The sequence below is a fragment of the Arachis stenosperma genome, chromosome 3 (genome assembly GCF_014773155.1).
Source record: "Arachis stenosperma cultivar V10309 chromosome 3, arast.V10309.gnm1.PFL2, whole genome shotgun sequence".
Lineage (NCBI taxonomy): Eukaryota > Viridiplantae > Streptophyta > Magnoliopsida > Fabales > Fabaceae > Arachis > Arachis stenosperma.
In genome coordinates, this window is record NC_080379.1 from 115,815,430 (window position 1) to 115,833,231 (window position 17,802).

The 17,802-nt window shown below is 39.8% G+C and overlaps 1 protein-coding gene and 1 non-coding gene across 2 annotated transcripts; both read left to right on the forward strand.

The window, feature by feature from the left end:
- The first annotated feature begins 12,937 nt into the window (after window positions 1-12,937).
- Window positions 12,938-13,045, forward strand: LOC130970873 (small nucleolar RNA R71). Its single transcript, XR_009082121.1, has one exon. It is a non-coding gene; the product is annotated as a small nucleolar RNA R71 (small nucleolar RNA).
- A 3,823-nt stretch (window positions 13,046-16,868) lies between these two features.
- On the forward strand, window positions 16,869-17,522 carry LOC130966611 (uncharacterized). The gene has a single exon (XM_057891427.1). The coding sequence runs from the start codon at window positions 16,869-16,871 to the stop codon at window positions 17,520-17,522; it is 654 nt and encodes a 217-aa protein (XP_057747410.1).
- Window positions 17,523-17,802: the final 280 nt, after the last annotated feature.

Below are 17,802 nucleotides of genomic sequence, written 5' to 3' on the forward strand. Positions count from 1 at the left end.
GACGCCCAAAAACTGACACAAAAGTTGAAACACTTTAAAAACGCCCAAGAATTTGGATGGAGTTGCGTAGGGGCAAGGTTACAAGACCAAAGGACCTCGGACTCCAAGTCGGTAAAAGGAAGTCGTACACCCAGCTTAGAGAAAAAACAATCGTAAGCATAAAAGAATAGCTTCTCGGAACTTTCTAAAGGCGGGAAGCACACTCTCTCCTCGGACTCCGGGGCTACTAGCTCATAATCTCGCTCAGACTCCCTGTTCACAAATATACACTCCCTACGGAACCTAACTAGATACTCAGAATCTACAACAGAAGGGACCCTTAGAGGAACAGGATCTACCCAACCAAGACCACTCGGAATCTTGGTCGACATTGCTTGAAACACCTTTCGACATAAAAATCTTGCCTACAAAGAAGAATACAACAGCAAGCCAAAAATCACATAATAGGCAAAAAACCCATTCCAGAGAAGCAAGAAAACAAAAGTTCTTTTAGAAGAAAAAATGCAGTAACCCGAAAACAAAGTACCAAGAGAAAGAGCCCCCCCACATACAAAACAACCAAAGCAATGGCGGCGCCTCTCTTCGGGGCAACCCCAGCATAGAAGAAAAAGAAACAAAAGCATATGTGCACAGCGAAAGTAAAGACGCGAAACAAACCTGGAAGAAAGGAAGAAGACGACGAGCTCCGATGCAAGAAGAACAGAGAGAAAGAAGGAAGATGCTCGAAAGAGAGGTGGCGAAAAACCCAGAAAAAGGGAAAGGGAACGAATAAACAAAGAAAATAAGGAAAGGGGCAAATAAATAATGCCTTCGCAGAGCCCGAACGGAAATCGGAAGAAACGGTAAAAAGCAATAAATGCTGAAACGGCCATTTTCAAAATTTTGAAAGACGACTATGCCCAAGCTCGACCTCTCAAAAGGACGAACTCGGACAGGGGCACTGTCATACCCTGACCGAGCTCTCCAAACTCGGGAAGATCGCAGAAGGACCGACCTCGTCCCAAAGGCCCACGCCTGAGGTCGGACCTCGGAATTCTACTCAATATCTGCTTGGACCCATGCTAACTTAAGCATCGGAGTGTCATTGCAGGTACAACCCCCAGCCGCTCAGCACACCAAGCTCGGGTCACGGAACCCCTACCTCGGGTCTTGCCAGACGACCGAGCTACACGTTTCAGGTAACCCTCGGAACACTATTATTTACTTTTTCTACACATTCATGCATTCTTTCAATTCATATTACATATTCGTTTATTTTTCAAACATTTCTTTTTGGGGTAACATTTGTCCCATTTTTATTATTTTCATTTCTTTTTTCTTTTTTTCCTCTTTTTTTTCAATAACATAATATATACAAAAAAATTAATGCATATGGTTCAACATTCAATGCATGAGTATGTACTCAATTTCAAAATTTTCAATAAAAATGCAAAACACCCATTTTTTCCTCTACTAATGTTTCCAAAGTTTTTTACACTTAGATGATGCACACTCTCACTAGCCTAAGCTAATCAAGGATCCAAATTAAAGACATTTATTATTTTTACTTAGGGGTAGTGATGTGCTAAAAGTAAAAACAAAATGTAGGCTCAAGATTGATTAACAATGGAAGATAAAAGGGTAAGGTCATTTGGATAAGTGACTTAATTAATAATAAAGCTCAAATCTCACTTGGTTGTGTGTTCTAGCTCTAATCTCTATTCCACAATCAAATTTTAAGCAAGTTTAATGAAAATTCTAAACTCAAATAAATGGGATGCCCTATAAAAATTGTCTTAGAAATCAATTATTTTGGCTAAACTTATTATATATATATATATATATATATATATATATATATATATATTATATATATATAATTATAATGTGGTTGGATGAAAAATAAAAAATCCTAGGTTCTTTTCCCACTACAACAGGAACGAAGCACATCGGCAAAAAATAGGGGGCCATTCACCTTGCCGCCACTAATCACATATGTGGAAGAACCTGCCCTCCTTGTGCCACAATATCAGCGGCTACTGCATCGAGAAATGCTGCTATTCTCCGTTTATCATATTTCAAATTTTCAATTCCTTTTGGTATCTTACAACCTTTAATTCCCCACAATTCTGTAGAAAATCGCGAAGTAAGATTGGAAGCGTGCAAAATTTTGCTGTCTCTCCTCCACCCTGCGCCACTACTACCGATCCATCCTACTTTCCCCGGCGTCGAGCTTTCGCCTCTCCTCTCACTGGCGTTGAAGTTTCCCATCTCCTTCTATCACGGGTTCGTGATTCACCATTGATCTTTATTTCCTATTTTCATTCTTGGTTTAAAATTTTGTTTCAGGTTGTTTTGATTCACAATTTGTCTATATCTTCATTCAACTGGGGTTAATTATTGCTGTTTAAAGTTAGAGATTTGAAGTTATAATTTTGTTGATTTATTGTGTGCTTTGTAGTGAAACACAGGGGCACGCGCCAAATTTTTACTGCCGTGGAGCACCGTCCATCAATACTAGAAGGGTTGCGCTTCCCCCGGCTAATGGGTCTACCCCTGATCTGCTCTCTCCTTTCTCTGGTCCCATTCTTAGGTATGCCCATATTCTTGGTTCAGATTATCGGTATCAAAATATCCCCTTTCAATTTGGTTCAGTTTTCTATTTGGTTTCAGATTTCAAGTTGGGTAACATTATACTTGTTCTTCTTTTCTATGTTGAATGTTGTTTTGATTGGACTCAGGGTGTTTAGTATTTAGATTATGTTGTTGCTGATTGTTTGCTATTTTTATTGGATTTCGATGAAGAAAGAGAGAATAATGGGATTTGTACTGAGTTTTCTTGTTCTGCATAATTCTATATGAAAAAAAATCAAGACTTAGATATATAAAACTTCTTTGAAATAAATGAGTGCACAAAAAAATGGAAGGAGAAACATGTGATTAATCTAATAATAGTAATAGTAATAAAATAAATTTACATGCTTTCCATAAATCGTGACAGACAAATTTGTCATTTTTAAAAAAAAAAAGATCTTCAAAAACATCTCTGATATTACTTTCAGAAAGAAAGTTAATATCACATGGATCATTGGAGAACTTAAAAAATTGGTTGCTTACCTTATATACATACATATATAGAAGTGATGAGTGTGTGACCAACAATGGTGAATATGGTTTGTGAACAATCAAGGGTTTCAACTTAATCATTTTCTTTGACCAACAAATGGTGAATATGGTTTGTGATGCTAGGGCATCTTGGCCAGTTTCACTAGCCTTTTCTTTATTGTTTTTAGGTAGTTTGATGAATTTTATTAGGAAATAAGCAAGTTTTGGGTGAATGTACATTTACATCTTGGTTCAAGCAAACATTGTGAACTTTATATGATTTCATGAGAATAATGCATGAATTGAATGCCAATTTATATGATGCAAGATCTCATGACCTGGAACAAAGCTTTGATGCACCTTGTTTGTTTGATTTTAGGACAAAGGAAGCATGGAAAGACCATGTTAGTAGCCACGTTAGTATCACTAACGTGACCACTAACGTGGAAAAGGAGCAAGCTTACAACGTTAGTGGTAAAGTTATCACCACTAACGCCTTCGAAAGCCATCACAACCCATGTTAGTTATCACGTTAGCTGCACTTACGTAGGAACTAACGTGGAAGGAAGAGGAAGCTCCAACGTTAGTGGTAAAGTTAACACCACTAATGTTGCAAAAGGCCACACATCACCACATTAAGGGCCACGTTAATGTAATTAATGTGAACTCTAACGTGGAGCAAAAAGAGACGCCAACGTTAGTGACACTAACTTTGTCACTAACGTTGGACTAGGCCAAGATTACCTACGTTAGTGGCCACGTTAATGCCACTAATGTGAAGGGTAACGTGGAGCAAGGGATGAAGATGCCAACGTTAGTGACACTAACTTTGTCACTAATATTGGAGATGGTGAAGTACACCCACGTTAGTGGCCACGTTAATGCAATTAATGTGAGCACTAACGTGGAAGAGAAAGAGTTTTGTAGCATTAGTGACAAAGTTAGTGTCACTAACGCCTTCGTGTCATGGCATGCCTACGTTAATGGTCACGTTAGTACACTAACGTGGACCATTAACATGGGAGAAAGGGCAAGAAGGTAGCGTTATTAGCAAAGTTAGCGCCAATAACGCTAGCGAAGGATGGAAAGGCTACGTTAATGGTCACGTTAGTACCACTAACGTTGGAGTTAATGTGGCTCAAATAGGTTGGGACGTTAGTGACAAAGTTAGTGTCACTAATGTCTTCAAACCAGAATTCACACTTAACGTTAACACCACTAACGTCCTGACTAACTGCATACCATGCCTGACTCATCCTCTTTCTGCAAGCAAAGCTGAGCCCACTGAGGACTGTAACTGCTTCAACTAAAGATCAAAGGCCCATATCTAATACTTGGAGAGCTAACTAGAAGATAAGAAGAGTAGTATATATAGGAGTAGTTTTGAACTAGAAAGGGGCTTGGCATTATTGGGAGCTACACTCTGTATATTTACTCTGCAATTTCTAGTTACTTTACAATGCACTTTTCTTTTACGCGTTCCATTCCCAGAGCTATGAACAACTAAACCCCTTTCATTGGGTTAGGGAGCTCTGTTGTAATTTGATGGATCAATTATAGTTTTCATATTTTTCCTCTTTCTTTTCTCTTGATTTTGCTAGAAAGCTTTCGGTCTTCAACCAATTGGTTAATTATCTTGAAAAAAAAACTCTCCATAATTGGATCTCCTCTGAGCCTTGGAAGAGGAATGAGGAGATCATGCTAGAAATGCTTTCTCACATTGGATTAGGTTGGGTGTTGGATGGATATCGTGACATGTAATCCTACCAATACTTTGATTTATGAAGGTGTGTGGTATAATCAGAGACCAAACTTCATCTCTTCTCATGAGCAATTAAATCAAGGAATTGGAAAATTGTTCAAGCTTAGAGAGACTGGGTTGCCAAGGAATTGGGATCCAATCACCTAAGATTGCCAAGGAGATCAATGAATGCATTGATTGAGGAAGAGATGAAGATGAACTTGATCTGGAGAATGCAACATCTCCTAAGCCCAATGAATTTCCAATCTCTGATCTTACCCATTCTCTTTACTTTCTGTTATTTACTTTCATGCTCATCTCCCCAACTCCCCATTTAAGATTCTGCAAATTTATATTCCATGTCATTTATCTTTCCCGCCTTTAATTTTCTGCAATTCTCACTTAATTTGGCATAGCTTGACTAGAACACTCCTCTAATTAAAGTTGCTCGACCAATCAATCCCTGTGGGATTCGACCTCACTCTATTGTGAGTTTTTACTTGATGAAAATTTGATATACTTGCCGAAGGGAAACTTGTTGAGGGACAAGTTTTCGTGCATCAAGTTTATGGCACCATTGTCGGGGATTGATTTTGTATCGACAATGATTAAATTAGAGGATAACTAGATTGAGAAATTTTCTTTTGCTTCATTTATTTTGTTTCTGTCATTTACTTTCAGTCTCAGCCATTTTCATTTATTATTTCTTTTTGTTTTATTTTCTTAGTTAATTCAAAACTCTGTCAACTAATCCACTAACTGTTTGATAAATTGCTTCTCTCACACTAACAGTAACCTTAACAAGAGTGATTTCTTTACTTTTCTCTTGCTTGTGTAATCTGCTGATTGTATGACAGGTAGAAGAAGAGGAGCTTTGTTAGATTAAGGAGGGAAGCAAGAGGGAAGAGGGTCGTTGGTATTGAGGAAGAAAAGAAGGATTTTGAGACAGACATGGAAAACCACCATGAGGAGGAGACACATAACCATGCCAGAGAAGGTCCAGCAGATCATGTTGGGCAGGAGAGAAGAGTTCTAGGCTCTTATATTAATCCAAATCCAGAAAACTGTGAAAGTAGCATCCAAAAACCAACCATACATGCCAATAACTTTGAAATGAAGCACCAGCTTATCACCATTGTTCAGAACAACTGCTCATTCGGAGGAAGCGCCCAAGAAGACCCCAATAAACACTTGACCACCTTCCTAAGAATATGCGATACTGTGAAGTCTAACAGTGTTCATTCTGACACCTATAGATTGCTTTTATTCCCCTTTTCTCTTAGGGACAAAGCATCTAAATGGCTGGAATCCTTCCCAAAGAAGAGTTTAACAGCCTGGGAAGATGTGGTAAATAAGTTCTTGGCGAGATTCTATCCTCCCCAAAGGATCAACAGGTTGATAGCTGAGGTACAAACTTTTAGACAACAAGATGGTGAAACTCGCTATGAGGCATGGAAGAGGTTTAAAGACTTAACAAGAAGGTGCCCACCAGACATGTTCAATGAATGGGTGCAATTACACATCTTCTATGAAGGGTTGTCTTACGAATCAAAGAAGGCAGTAGACCACTCTTCCAGAGGATCTCTAAACAAGAAGAAGACCATTGAAGAAGCCATAGATGTCATTGAGACTGTAGCTGAGAATGACTACTTCTATGCTTCTGAAAAGAGCAACACTCGAGGAGTAATGGAGTTGAACCATATGGATGCACTGCTAGCTCAAGAAAAGATGATTACCAAGCAATTGGCCGACCTTACCAAGCAGATGGAAAGGAACCGAGTCACAGCAGTCACTACCTTATCATCAGCTCCAGAAGGAGTAAATACAGAGGAAGGAAGTGACTAGGAACAGGCCAACTATGTTGGAAACTCACCCAGGCAATCCCATGATCCATACTACAAAGCCTACAACCCTGGTTGGAAGAACCATCCAAACTTTGGGTGGGGAAACCAACAAGATCAAGGCCAAGATCAGAGACGCCAGGACCCCAACAATAATGCAGCCTAACAACAGTCCACACAAAGACCATATCAAAACCAAAATGGCCATTCTCAATACTCTAACCCCAACCCACCACCACCATCTGAAGATAGGCTCTCTAAAATTGAGGTTCTGCTTGGAGGAATATGCAAGGAAGTTTGGTGCACAAAATTGTGATCACTACTTTTCACAACTCAAATAATCCCCGGTAATGAATCCAAAAAATTGGTGCTAAATACCATGGTATAAACATAACTTCGCACAACTAACCAGCAAGTGCACTGGGTTGTCCAAGTAATAAACCTTACGCGAGTAAGGGTTGATCCCACGGAGATTGTTGGTATGAAGCAAACTATGGTCATCTTGTAAATCTCAGTCAGGAAGATTCAAATGGTTATGGATGATATATGAATAAAACATAAAGATAGAGATAGGGATACTTATGTAATTCATTGGTGAGAATTTCAGATAAGCGAATGGAGATGCTTTGTCCCTTCCGTCTCTCTGCTTTCCCTACTGTCTTCATCCAATCCTTCTTACTCCTTTCCATGGCAAGCTGTATATTGGGCATCACCGTTGTCAGTGGCTACAATCCTCTCCTTTCAGTGAAAATGTTCAACGCACCCTGTCACGGCACGGCTATTCATCTGTCGGTCCTCAATCAGGTTGGAGTAGAATCCATTGATTCTTTTGCGTCTGTCACTAACGCCCAGCCTTCAGGAGTTTGAAGCTCGTCACAGTCATTCAATCATTGAATCCTACTCAGAATACCACAGACAAGGTTTAGACCTTCCGGATTCTCTTGAATGCCGCCATCAATTCTAGCTTATACCACGAAGATTCCGAATAAAGAATCCAAGAGATAAACATTCAAGCCTTGTTTGCTTGTAGAACGGGAGTGGTTGTCAGGCACGCATTCATAAGTGAGAATGATGATGAGCATCACATAATCATCACATTCATCAAGTTCTTGAGTGCGAATGAATATCTTGGAATAAGAACAAGCTGAATTGAATAGAAGAACAATAGTAATTGCATTAATACTCGAGGTACAGCAGAGCTCCACACCTTAATCTATGGTGTGTAGAAACTCCACCGTTGAAAATACATAAGAACAAACGTGATCATTGGCTTCGGCCCCAAAGAGGGAACAAGAAGAACCAAGATGAAAATACAATAGCAAAAGGTCTTATTTATAGAGAACTAGTAGCCTAAGGTTTACAAAGATGAGTAAATGACATAAAAATCCACTTCCGGGCCCCACTTGGTGTGTGCTTGGGCTGAGCATTGAAGAATTTTTTCGTGTAGAGACTCTTTTTGGAGTTAAACGCCAGCTTTTGTGCCAGTTTGGGCGTTTAACTCCCATTCTTGTGCCAGTTCCGGCGTTTAACGCCGGGCAGTTTTGAGCTGATTTGGAACGCCGGTTTGGGCCATAAAATCTTAGGCAAAGTATGAACTATTATACATTTCTGGAAAGCCCAGGATGTCTACTTTCCAACGCCGTTGAGAGCGCGCCAATTGGGCTTCTGTAGCTCCAGAAAATCCACTTCGAGTGCAGGGAGGTCAGAATCCAACAGCATCTGTAGTCCTTTTTAGCCTCTGAATCAGATTTTTGCTCAAGTCCCTCAATTTCAGCCAGAAAATACCTGAAATCACAGAAAAACACACAAACTCATAGTAAAGTCCAGAAAAGTGAATTTTAACTAAAAAATAATAGAAATATACTAAAAACTAACTAAAACATATTAAAAACATACTAAAAACAATGCCAAAAAGCGTACAAATTATCCGCTCATCACAACACCAAACTTAAATTGTTGCTTGTCCCCAAGCAACTGAAAATTAAATAAGATAAAAAGAAGAGAATATGCAATGAATTCCAAAAACATCTATGAAGATCAGTATTAATTAGATGAGCGGGGCTTTTAGCTTTTTGCCTCTGAATAGTTTTGGCATCTCACTCTATCCTTTGAAATTCAGAATGATTGGCTTCTATAGGAACTCAGAATCCAGATAGTGTTATTGATTCTCCTAGTTAAGTATGATGATTCTTGAACACAGCTACTTTATGAGTCTTGGCCGTGGCCCAAAGCACTCTGTCTTCCAGTATTACCACCAGATACATACATGCCACAGACACATAATTGGGTGAACCTTTTCAGATTGTGACTCAGCTTTGCTAGAGTCCCCAACTAGAGGTGTCCAGGGTTCTTAAGCACATTCTTTTTGCCTTGGATCACAACTTTATTTCTTTCTTTTTCTTTCTTTTTCTCTTTCTCCCTTTTTTTCGTTTTTTTCTTTTTTTTCTCTATTTTTTTTGTATTCGCTGCTTTTTCTTGCTTCAAGAATCATTTTTATGATTTTTCGGATCCTCAGTAACATGTCTCCTTTTTCATCATTCTTTCAAGAGCCAACAAATCATGAACAACAAATTCAAAAGACATATGCACTTTTTAAGCATACATTCAGAAAACAAAAGTATTGCCACCACATCAAAATAATTAATCTGTTATAAAATTTAAAATTCATGCAATTCTTCTCTTTTTCAATTAAGAACATTTTTCATTTAAGAAAGGTGATGGATTCATAGGACATTCATAACTTTAAGGCATAGATACTAAGACACTAATGATCACAAGACACAAACATAGATAAACATAAGCATGAAATTTCGAAAAACAAGAAAATAAAGAACAAGGAGAGTAAAGAACGGGTCCACCTTAGTGATGGCGGCTTGTTCTTCCTCTTGAAGGTCTTATGGAGTGCTTGAGCTCCTCAATGTCTCTTCCTTGCCTTTGTTGCTCCTCTCTCTCATGATTCTTTGATCTTCTCTAATTTCATGGGGGAGGATGGAATGTTCTTGGTGCTCTACCCTTAGTTGTCCCATGTTGGAACTCAATTCTCCTAGGGAGGTGTTGATTTGCTCCCAGTAGTTTTGTGGAGGAAAGTGCATCCCTTGAGGTATCTCAGGGATTTCATGATGAGTGGGATCTCTTGTTTGCTCCATCCTTTTCTTAGTGATGGGCTTGTCCTCATCAATGGAGACGTCTCCCTCTATGTCAACTCCAACTGAATAACAAAGGTGACAAATGAGATGAGGAAAGGCTAACCTTGCCAAGGTAGAGGACTTGTCCGCCACCTTATAAAGTTCTTGGGCTATAACCTCATGAACTTCTACTTTCTCTCCAATCATGATGCTATGAATCATGATGGCCCGGTCTATAGTAACTTCGGACTGGTTGCTAGTGGGAATGATTGAGCGTTGGATAAACTCCAACCATCCCCTAGCTACGGGCTTGAGGTCATGCCTTCTCAACTGAACCGGCTTCCCTCTTGAATCTCTCTTCCATTGGGCGCCCTCTTCACAGATGTCTATGAGGACTTGGTCCAACCTTTGATCAAAGTTGACCCTTCTAGTGTAAGGGTGTTCATCTCCTTGCATCATGGGCAAGTCGAATGCCAATTCTTTGGGTCCGGGTTCACACTTTGATCATGGTTCTTGGTGATCCATGCATTGGCATAGAACTCTTGAACCATTAAGATTCTGACTTGTTGAATGGGGTTGGTAAGAACTTCCCAACCTTTTCTTCGGATCTCATGTTGGATCTCCGGATATTCACTCTTTTTGAGTTTAAAAGGGACCTCGGGGATCACCTTCTTCAAGGCCACAACTTCATAGAAGTGGTCTTGATGCACCCTTGAGATGAATCTCTCCATCTCCCATGACTCGGAGGTGAAAGCTTTTGCCTTCCCTTTCCTCTTTCTAGAGGTTTCTCCGGCCTTGGATGCCATAAATGGTTATGGAAAAACAAAAAGCATTGCTTTTACCACACCAAACTTAAAAGGTTTGCTCGTCCTCGAGCAAAAGAAGAAAGAAGAGAGTAGAAGAAGAAGAAATAGAGGAGATGGAGGTAGCTTTGTGGTTCGGCCAAAGGGGGAGAAGTAGTGTTTAGGTTGTGTGAAAATGAAGGAGTGAAGATGTGTTTATATAGGGTGAAGAGAGGGGTAGGGTTTGGCTATAGGAGGGTGGGTTTGGGAGGGAAAGTGGTTTGAATTTGAATGGTGGGGTAGGTGGGGTTTTATGAAGGATGGATGTGAGTGGTGAAGAGAAAGATGTGATTTGATAGGTGAAGGGTTTTTGGGGAAGAGGTGTTGAGGTGATTGGTGAATGGGTGAAGAAGAAGAGAGAGAGTGGTGGGGTAGGTGGGGATCCTGTGGGGTCCACAGATCCTGAGGTGTCAAGGAAAAGTCATCCCTACACCAAATGGCGAGCAAAATTGCTCTTCATGCCAATTCTGGCGTTAAACGCCGGGATGGTGCCCATTTCTGCCATTTAACGCCAACTTCTTGCCTTTTCCTGGCGTTTAATGCCAGTTTGGTGCCCCTCTCTGGCGTTAAACGCCCAGAATGGTGCCAGACTGGGCGTTAAACGCCCATTTGCTGTCCTTACTGGCGTTTAAACGCCAGTAGGTTCTTTCTCCAGGGTGTGCTATTTTTCTTTCTGTTTTTCATTCTGTTCTTCTTCCAGGGTGTACTGTGGGGGCTCTGTTTGGCTCTGTTTTGAGAGAAGCTCTTCATGCTTCCTCTCCATGGTGACAGAGGGATATCCTTGAGCCTTAAACACAAAGGATTCTCCATTCACTTGAATGATCAATTCTCCTCTGTCCACATCAATCACAGCCTTTGCTGTGGCTAGGAAGGGTCTGCCAAGGATGATGGATTCATCCATGCACTTCCCAGTCTCTAGGACTATGAAATCAGCAGGGATGTAATGGTCTTGAATCTTCACCAGAACATCCTCTACTAGCCCATAAGCTTGTTTCTTTGAATTGTCTGCCATCTCTAGTAAGATTCTTGCAGCTTGTACCTCAAAGATCCCTAGCTTCTCCATTACAGAGAGAGGCATGAGGTTTACACTTGACCCTAGGTCACACAGAGCCTTCTTAAAGGTCATGGTGTCTATGGTACAAGGTATTGAAAGCTTCCCAGGATCTTGTCTTTTTTGAGGTAATCTCTGCCTAGACAAGTCATCCAGTTCTTTGGTGAGCAAAGGAGGTTCGTTCTCCCAAGTCTCATTACCAAATAATTTGTCATTTAGCTTCATGATTGCTCCAAGGTATTTAGCAATTTGCTCTTCAGTGACATATTCATCCTCTTCAGGGGAAGAATACTCATCAGAGCTCATGAATGGCAGAAGTAAGTCCAATAGAATCTCTATGGTCTCAATGTGAGCCTCAGATTCCCATGGTTCCTCATTAGGGAACTCATTGGAGCCAGTGGACGTCCATTGAGGTCTTCCTCAGTGGCGTTCACTGCCTCTTCCTCCTCTCCAATTCGGCCATGTTGATGGCCTTGCACTTTCCTTTTGGATTCTCTTCTGTATTGCTTGGAAGAGTACTAGGAGGGAGTTCAGTAATTTCTTGCTCAGTGTCCCACTTGTGCCTCCAAATCCTAATGGAGGACCTGTTTCAGTCATGAAACTTTGAGTGGTTTTGATTAGATCAAGACCATGGTGCTAAGTCAGAGTGGCTCTGCTTAGAATTCTGTCTGTTTGCTGAGAAGATGATGGAAAAGGCTTGCCATTGCTAAACCTGTTTCTTCCACCATTATTGTTGTTGAAACTTTGTTGAGGTCTCTGTTGATCCTATTGTTGTTGAAACTTTGTTGAGGTCTCTGTTGATCCTTCCATGAGAGATTTGGGTGATTTCTCCATGAAGAATTATAGGTGTTTCCATGGGGTTCTCCCAGGTAATTCACCTCTTCCATTGAAGGGTTCTCAGGATCATAAGCCTCTTCTTCAGATGAAGCATCCTTAGTACTGCCTGGTGCAGCTTGCATTCCAGACAGACTTTGAGAGATCAAATTGACTTGCTGAGTCAATATCTTGTTCTGAGCCAATATGGCATTCAGAGTATCAATCTCAAGAACTCCTTTCTTCTGATTTGTCCCATTGTTCACAGGATTCCTTTCAGAAGTGTACATGAATTGGTTATTTGCAACCATTTCAATTAGTTCTTGAGCTTCTGTAGGCGTCTTCTTCAGATGAAGAGATCCTCCAGCAGAGCTATCCAAAGACATCTTGGACAGTTCAGACAGACCATCATAGAAAATACCTATGATGCTCCATTCAGAAAGCATATCAGAGGGGCACTTTCTGATCAATTGTTTGTATCTTTCCCAAGCTTCATAGAGGGATTCACCTTCCTTCTGTCTGAAGGTTTGGACTTCCACTCTAAGCTTACTCAAATTTTGGAGGTGGAAAGAACTTTGCCAAGAAGGCATTGACTAGCTTTTCCCAAGAGTTTCAGGCTTTCTTTAGGTTGTGAGTCCAACCATATCCTAGCTCTGTCTCTTACAGCAAAAGGGAATAGCATAAGTCTGTAGACCTCAGGGTTAACCCCATTAGTCTTGACAGTGTCACAGATTTGTAAGAATTCAGCTAAAAACTGATGAGGATCTTCCAATGGAAGTCCATGGAACTTGCAATTCTGTTGCATTAGAGAAACTAATTGAGGTTTAAGCTCAAAGTTGTTTGCTCCAATGGCAGGGATAGAGATGCTTCTCCCATAGAAGTCGGGAGTAGGTGCAGTAAAGTCACCCAGTACCTTCCTTGCATTGTTGGTATTGTTGTTGTTTTCGGCTGCCATGGGTTCTTCTTCCTTGAAGATTTCTGTTAGGTCCTCTACAGAGAGTTGTGCCTTAGCTTCTCTTAGCTTTCGCTTCAAGGTCCTTTCAGGTTCAGGGTCAGCCTCAACAAGAATGCTTTTGTCTTTGCTCCTGCTCATATGAAAGAGAAGAGAACAAGAGAATATGGAATCCTCTATGTCATATTATAGAGATTCCTTGAGGTGTCAGAGGAAAAGAAAAATAGAAGGAAGAAGTAGAGAATTCGAACTTATCAAGAAAGATGGAGTTCGAATTGTGCATTAAGGAATAGTGTTAGTTCATAAATAGAAGGATGTGAGAAAAGGGGAAGAAATTTTCGAAAATTAAGTAAAAACATTTTAAAAACATTTTGAAAAATACTAATTGATTTTCGAAAACTAAGAGTGGGAAAGAAATCAAGTGATTTTTGAAAAAGATTTTGAAATTAGAAACCAAAAAGATATGATTGAAAACTATTTTTGAAAAAGATGTGATTAAAAAGATATGATTTGAAAAACAATTTAAAAAGATTTGATTTTAAAAATTAATGACTTGCCTAACAAGAAGAGATATGATTCAAACATTAAACCTCTCTCAACAGAAAAGGCAACATACTTGAAATGTTGAATCAAATCATTAATTGATAGCAAGTATTTTTGAAAATGGAAAGAAATTGATTTTGGAAAAGATCTGATTGAAAATATATGATTTGAAAAAGATTTGAGTTTGAAAAATTTTGAAAACTTGAAAAAAATTTGAATTGAAAACAGAATCTTCCCTCTTGTGCCATCCTGGCGTTAAACGCCCAGAATGGTGCACATTCTGGCGTTTAACGCCCAAAACACTACCCTTTTGGGCGTTAAACGCCCAGCCAGGTACCCTGGCTGGCGTTTAAACGCCAGTTTGCCTTCCTCACTGGGCTTTTTGAACGCCCAGCTTTTTCTGTGTAATTCCTCTGCTGTATGTTCTGAATCTTCAATTCTCTGTATTATTGACTTGAAAAGACACAAATTAAAAATATTTTTTTGGATTTTTAATAATGAGGAATAATCAAAATGCAACTAAAATCAAATAAACAATGCATGCAAGACACTAAACTTAGAAGTTTGTATACTACTGACACTAACAAAGTGAGAATGCATGTAACAAAATACTCAAGTCAAGAGAATTCAAAGATCAGAGCAAGGAAATCATCAAGAACATCTTGAAGATTACTTAAGACATATGAATGAATGCAAGAAGAACAGAAACATGCAATTGACACCAAACTTAACATGAGACACTAGACTCAACAAGAAACATTTTTGGTTTTTATGATTTTGTAATTTTTTTTGGTTTTTTCGAAAATTAAGTGGAAAAGAAAATAAAGGTATCAAAATTCTTAATGAGAATTCCAAGAATCATGCAATGTTAGTCTAAAGCTTTAGTCTAAAGGAATTAGACATGGCTAGCCAAGCTTCAGCAGGACATTGCATTAAAGAGCTAAATTGATGAGAATAAATCAGCTTTGGTGATGATAAGAACATCACTTTGAAACACTAGAATTCATTCTTAAGAACTCTGAAGATAAATACCTAATCTAAGCAACAAGATGAACCGTTAGTTGTCCAAACTCAACAATCCCCGGCAACGGCGCCAAAAACTTGGTGCTGTTGCCGGATCAAAACTTGGCACTGTTATTGCAGGAAACAAATGCGAAACTGTAGTTAGGACATTTAATTCCCCGGAAACGGCGCCAAAAACTTGGTGCACGAAATTGTGATCACTACTTTTCACAACTCAAATAATCCCCGGTAATGAATCCAAAAACTTGGTGCTCAATACCATGGCATAAACACAACTTCACACAACTAACCAGCAAGTGCACTGGGTCGTCCAAGTAATAAACCTTATGCGAGTAAGGGTTGATCCCACGGAGATTGTTGGTATGAAGCAAACTATGGTCATCTTGTAAATCTCAGTCAGGCAGATTCAAATGGTTATGGATGATATATGAATAAAACATAAAGATAGAGATAGGGATACTTATGTAATTCATTGGTGAGAATTTCAGATAAGCGAATGGAGATGCTTTGTCCCTTCCGTCTCTCTGCTTTCCTACTGTCTTCATCCAATCCTTCTTACTCCTTTCCATGGCAAGCTATGTTGGGCATCACCGTTATCAGTGGCTACAATCCCCTCCTCTCAGTGAAAATGTTCAACGCACCCTGTCACGGCACGGCTATTCATCTGTCGGTCCTCAATCAGGTTGGAGTAGAATCCATTGATTTTTTTGCGTCTGTCACTAACGCCCAGCCTTCAGGAGTTTGAAGCTCGTCACAGTCATTCAATCATTGAATCCTACTCAGAATACCACAGACAAGGTTTAGACCTTTCGGATTCTCTTGAATGCCGCCATCAATTCTAGCTTATACCACGAAGATTCCGATTAAAGAATCCAAGAGATAAACATTCAAGCCTTGTTTGCTTGTAGAACGGGAGTGGTTGTCAGGCACGCGTTCATAAGTGAGAATGATGATGAGCGTCACATAATCATCACATTCATCAAGTTCTTGAGTGCGAAGGAATATCTTGGAATAAGAACAAGCTGAATTGAATAGAAGAACAATAGTAATTGCATTAATACTCGAGGTACAGCAGAGCTCCACACCTTAATCTATGGTGTGTAGAAACTCCACCGTTGAAAATACATAAGAACAAACGTGATCATTGGCTTCGGCCCCAAAGAGGGAACCAGAAGAACCAAGATGAAAATACAATAGCAAAAGGTCTTATTTATAGAGGAACTAGTAGCCTAAGGTTTACAAAGAGTAAATGACATAAAAATCCACTTCCGGGCCCACTTGGTGTGTGCTTGGGCTGAGCATTGAAGAATTTTCGTGTAGAGACTCTTTTTGGAGTTAAACGCCAGCTTTTGTGCCAGTTTGGGCGTTTAACTCCCATTCTTGTGCCAGTTCCGGTGTTTAACGCCGGGCAGTTTTGAGCTGATTCGGAATGCCGGTTTGGGCCATAAAATCTTAGGCAAAGTATGAACTATTATACATTGCTGGAAAGCCCAGGATGTCTACTTTTTAACGCCATTGAGAGCGCGCCAATTGGGCTTCTGTAGCTCCAGAAAATCCACTTCGAGTGCAGGGAGGTCAGAATCCAACAGCATCTGCAGTCCTTTTCAGCCTCTGAATCAGATTTTTGCTCAAGTCCCTCAATTTCAGCCAGAAAATACCTAAAATCACAGAAAAACACACAAACTCATAGTAAAGTCCAGAAAAGTGAATTTTAACTAAAAACTAATAGAAATATACTAAAACTAACTAAAACATACTAAAAACATACTAAAAACAATGCCAAAAAGCGTACAAATTATCCGCTCATCAAAGTTCAAGATAGAATAGTATTTAGGGAAGAAGTGCGATCTAATATGCAAAATCAAGATGCAGCCATCAGTAAGCTTGAGACACAGATCAACTACTTATTCAAGCAAGTTCCCAGCCATAACATTTGTAACAACACTAGTGTAAACTCAAGGGAGGAGTGTCAAGCTATTACCCTCAGAAGTGGAGAGGCATTGAAAGAGACCTCCAAGGAACCACAAGAGAAGGACACGGATGGAGAGGGAATAGGGCAAAAAGAAATTCAAGCTCCTGCTCCTAACTCACATCAAGAAGAAGAAGTACTGAAGCCATATGCTCCAAAAGCCCTGTACCCTCAGCGATTGAAGAAGAGTGAGGATGATGACCAATTCTTACGATTCTTAGAAATTTTTAAAAGACTACATATTAACATACCCTTCGCTGAAGCAATAGAGAAAATGCTGCTCTATGCTAAGTTCTTGAAGGAATTAATGACCAAGAAGAGAAGCTGGAGGAACAAAGAGACTGTGGTACTAACCGAGGAATGTAGTGCCATCATTCAGCACAAGTTACCCCAAAAATTGAAGGACCCTGGGAGCTTCCAAATCCCTTGTATTATAGGGAAAATCACAATGGAAAAGGTTTTGTGTGATTTGGGAGCCAGTATAAATATGATGTCTTTAGCAATGATGAGAAGAATGAGGATTGAGGAGGCCAAATGATGAGTGGATAATTTATACACTTTTTGGCATTGTTTTTAAGTAGTTTCTATTAGGATCTAGCTACTTTTAGGGATGTTTTTATTAGTTTTTATGTTAAATTCACATTTCTGGACTTTGCTATGAGTTTGTGTGTTTTTCTGTGATTTCAGGTATTTTCTGGCTGGAATTGAGGGACCTGAGCAAATCTCTGATTAGGAGGCTGACAAAGGACTGCTGATGCTGTTGGATTCTGACCTTCCTGCACTCGAAATAGATTTTCTGGAGCTACAGAACTCCAAAT

Bases quoted from the DNA above. Each gene is read 5' to 3' on its own strand.
- LOC130966611 (XM_057891427.1), top strand. From the start codon at position 16,869: ATGCAAAATCAAGATGCAGCCATCAGTAAGCTTGAGACACAGATCAAC.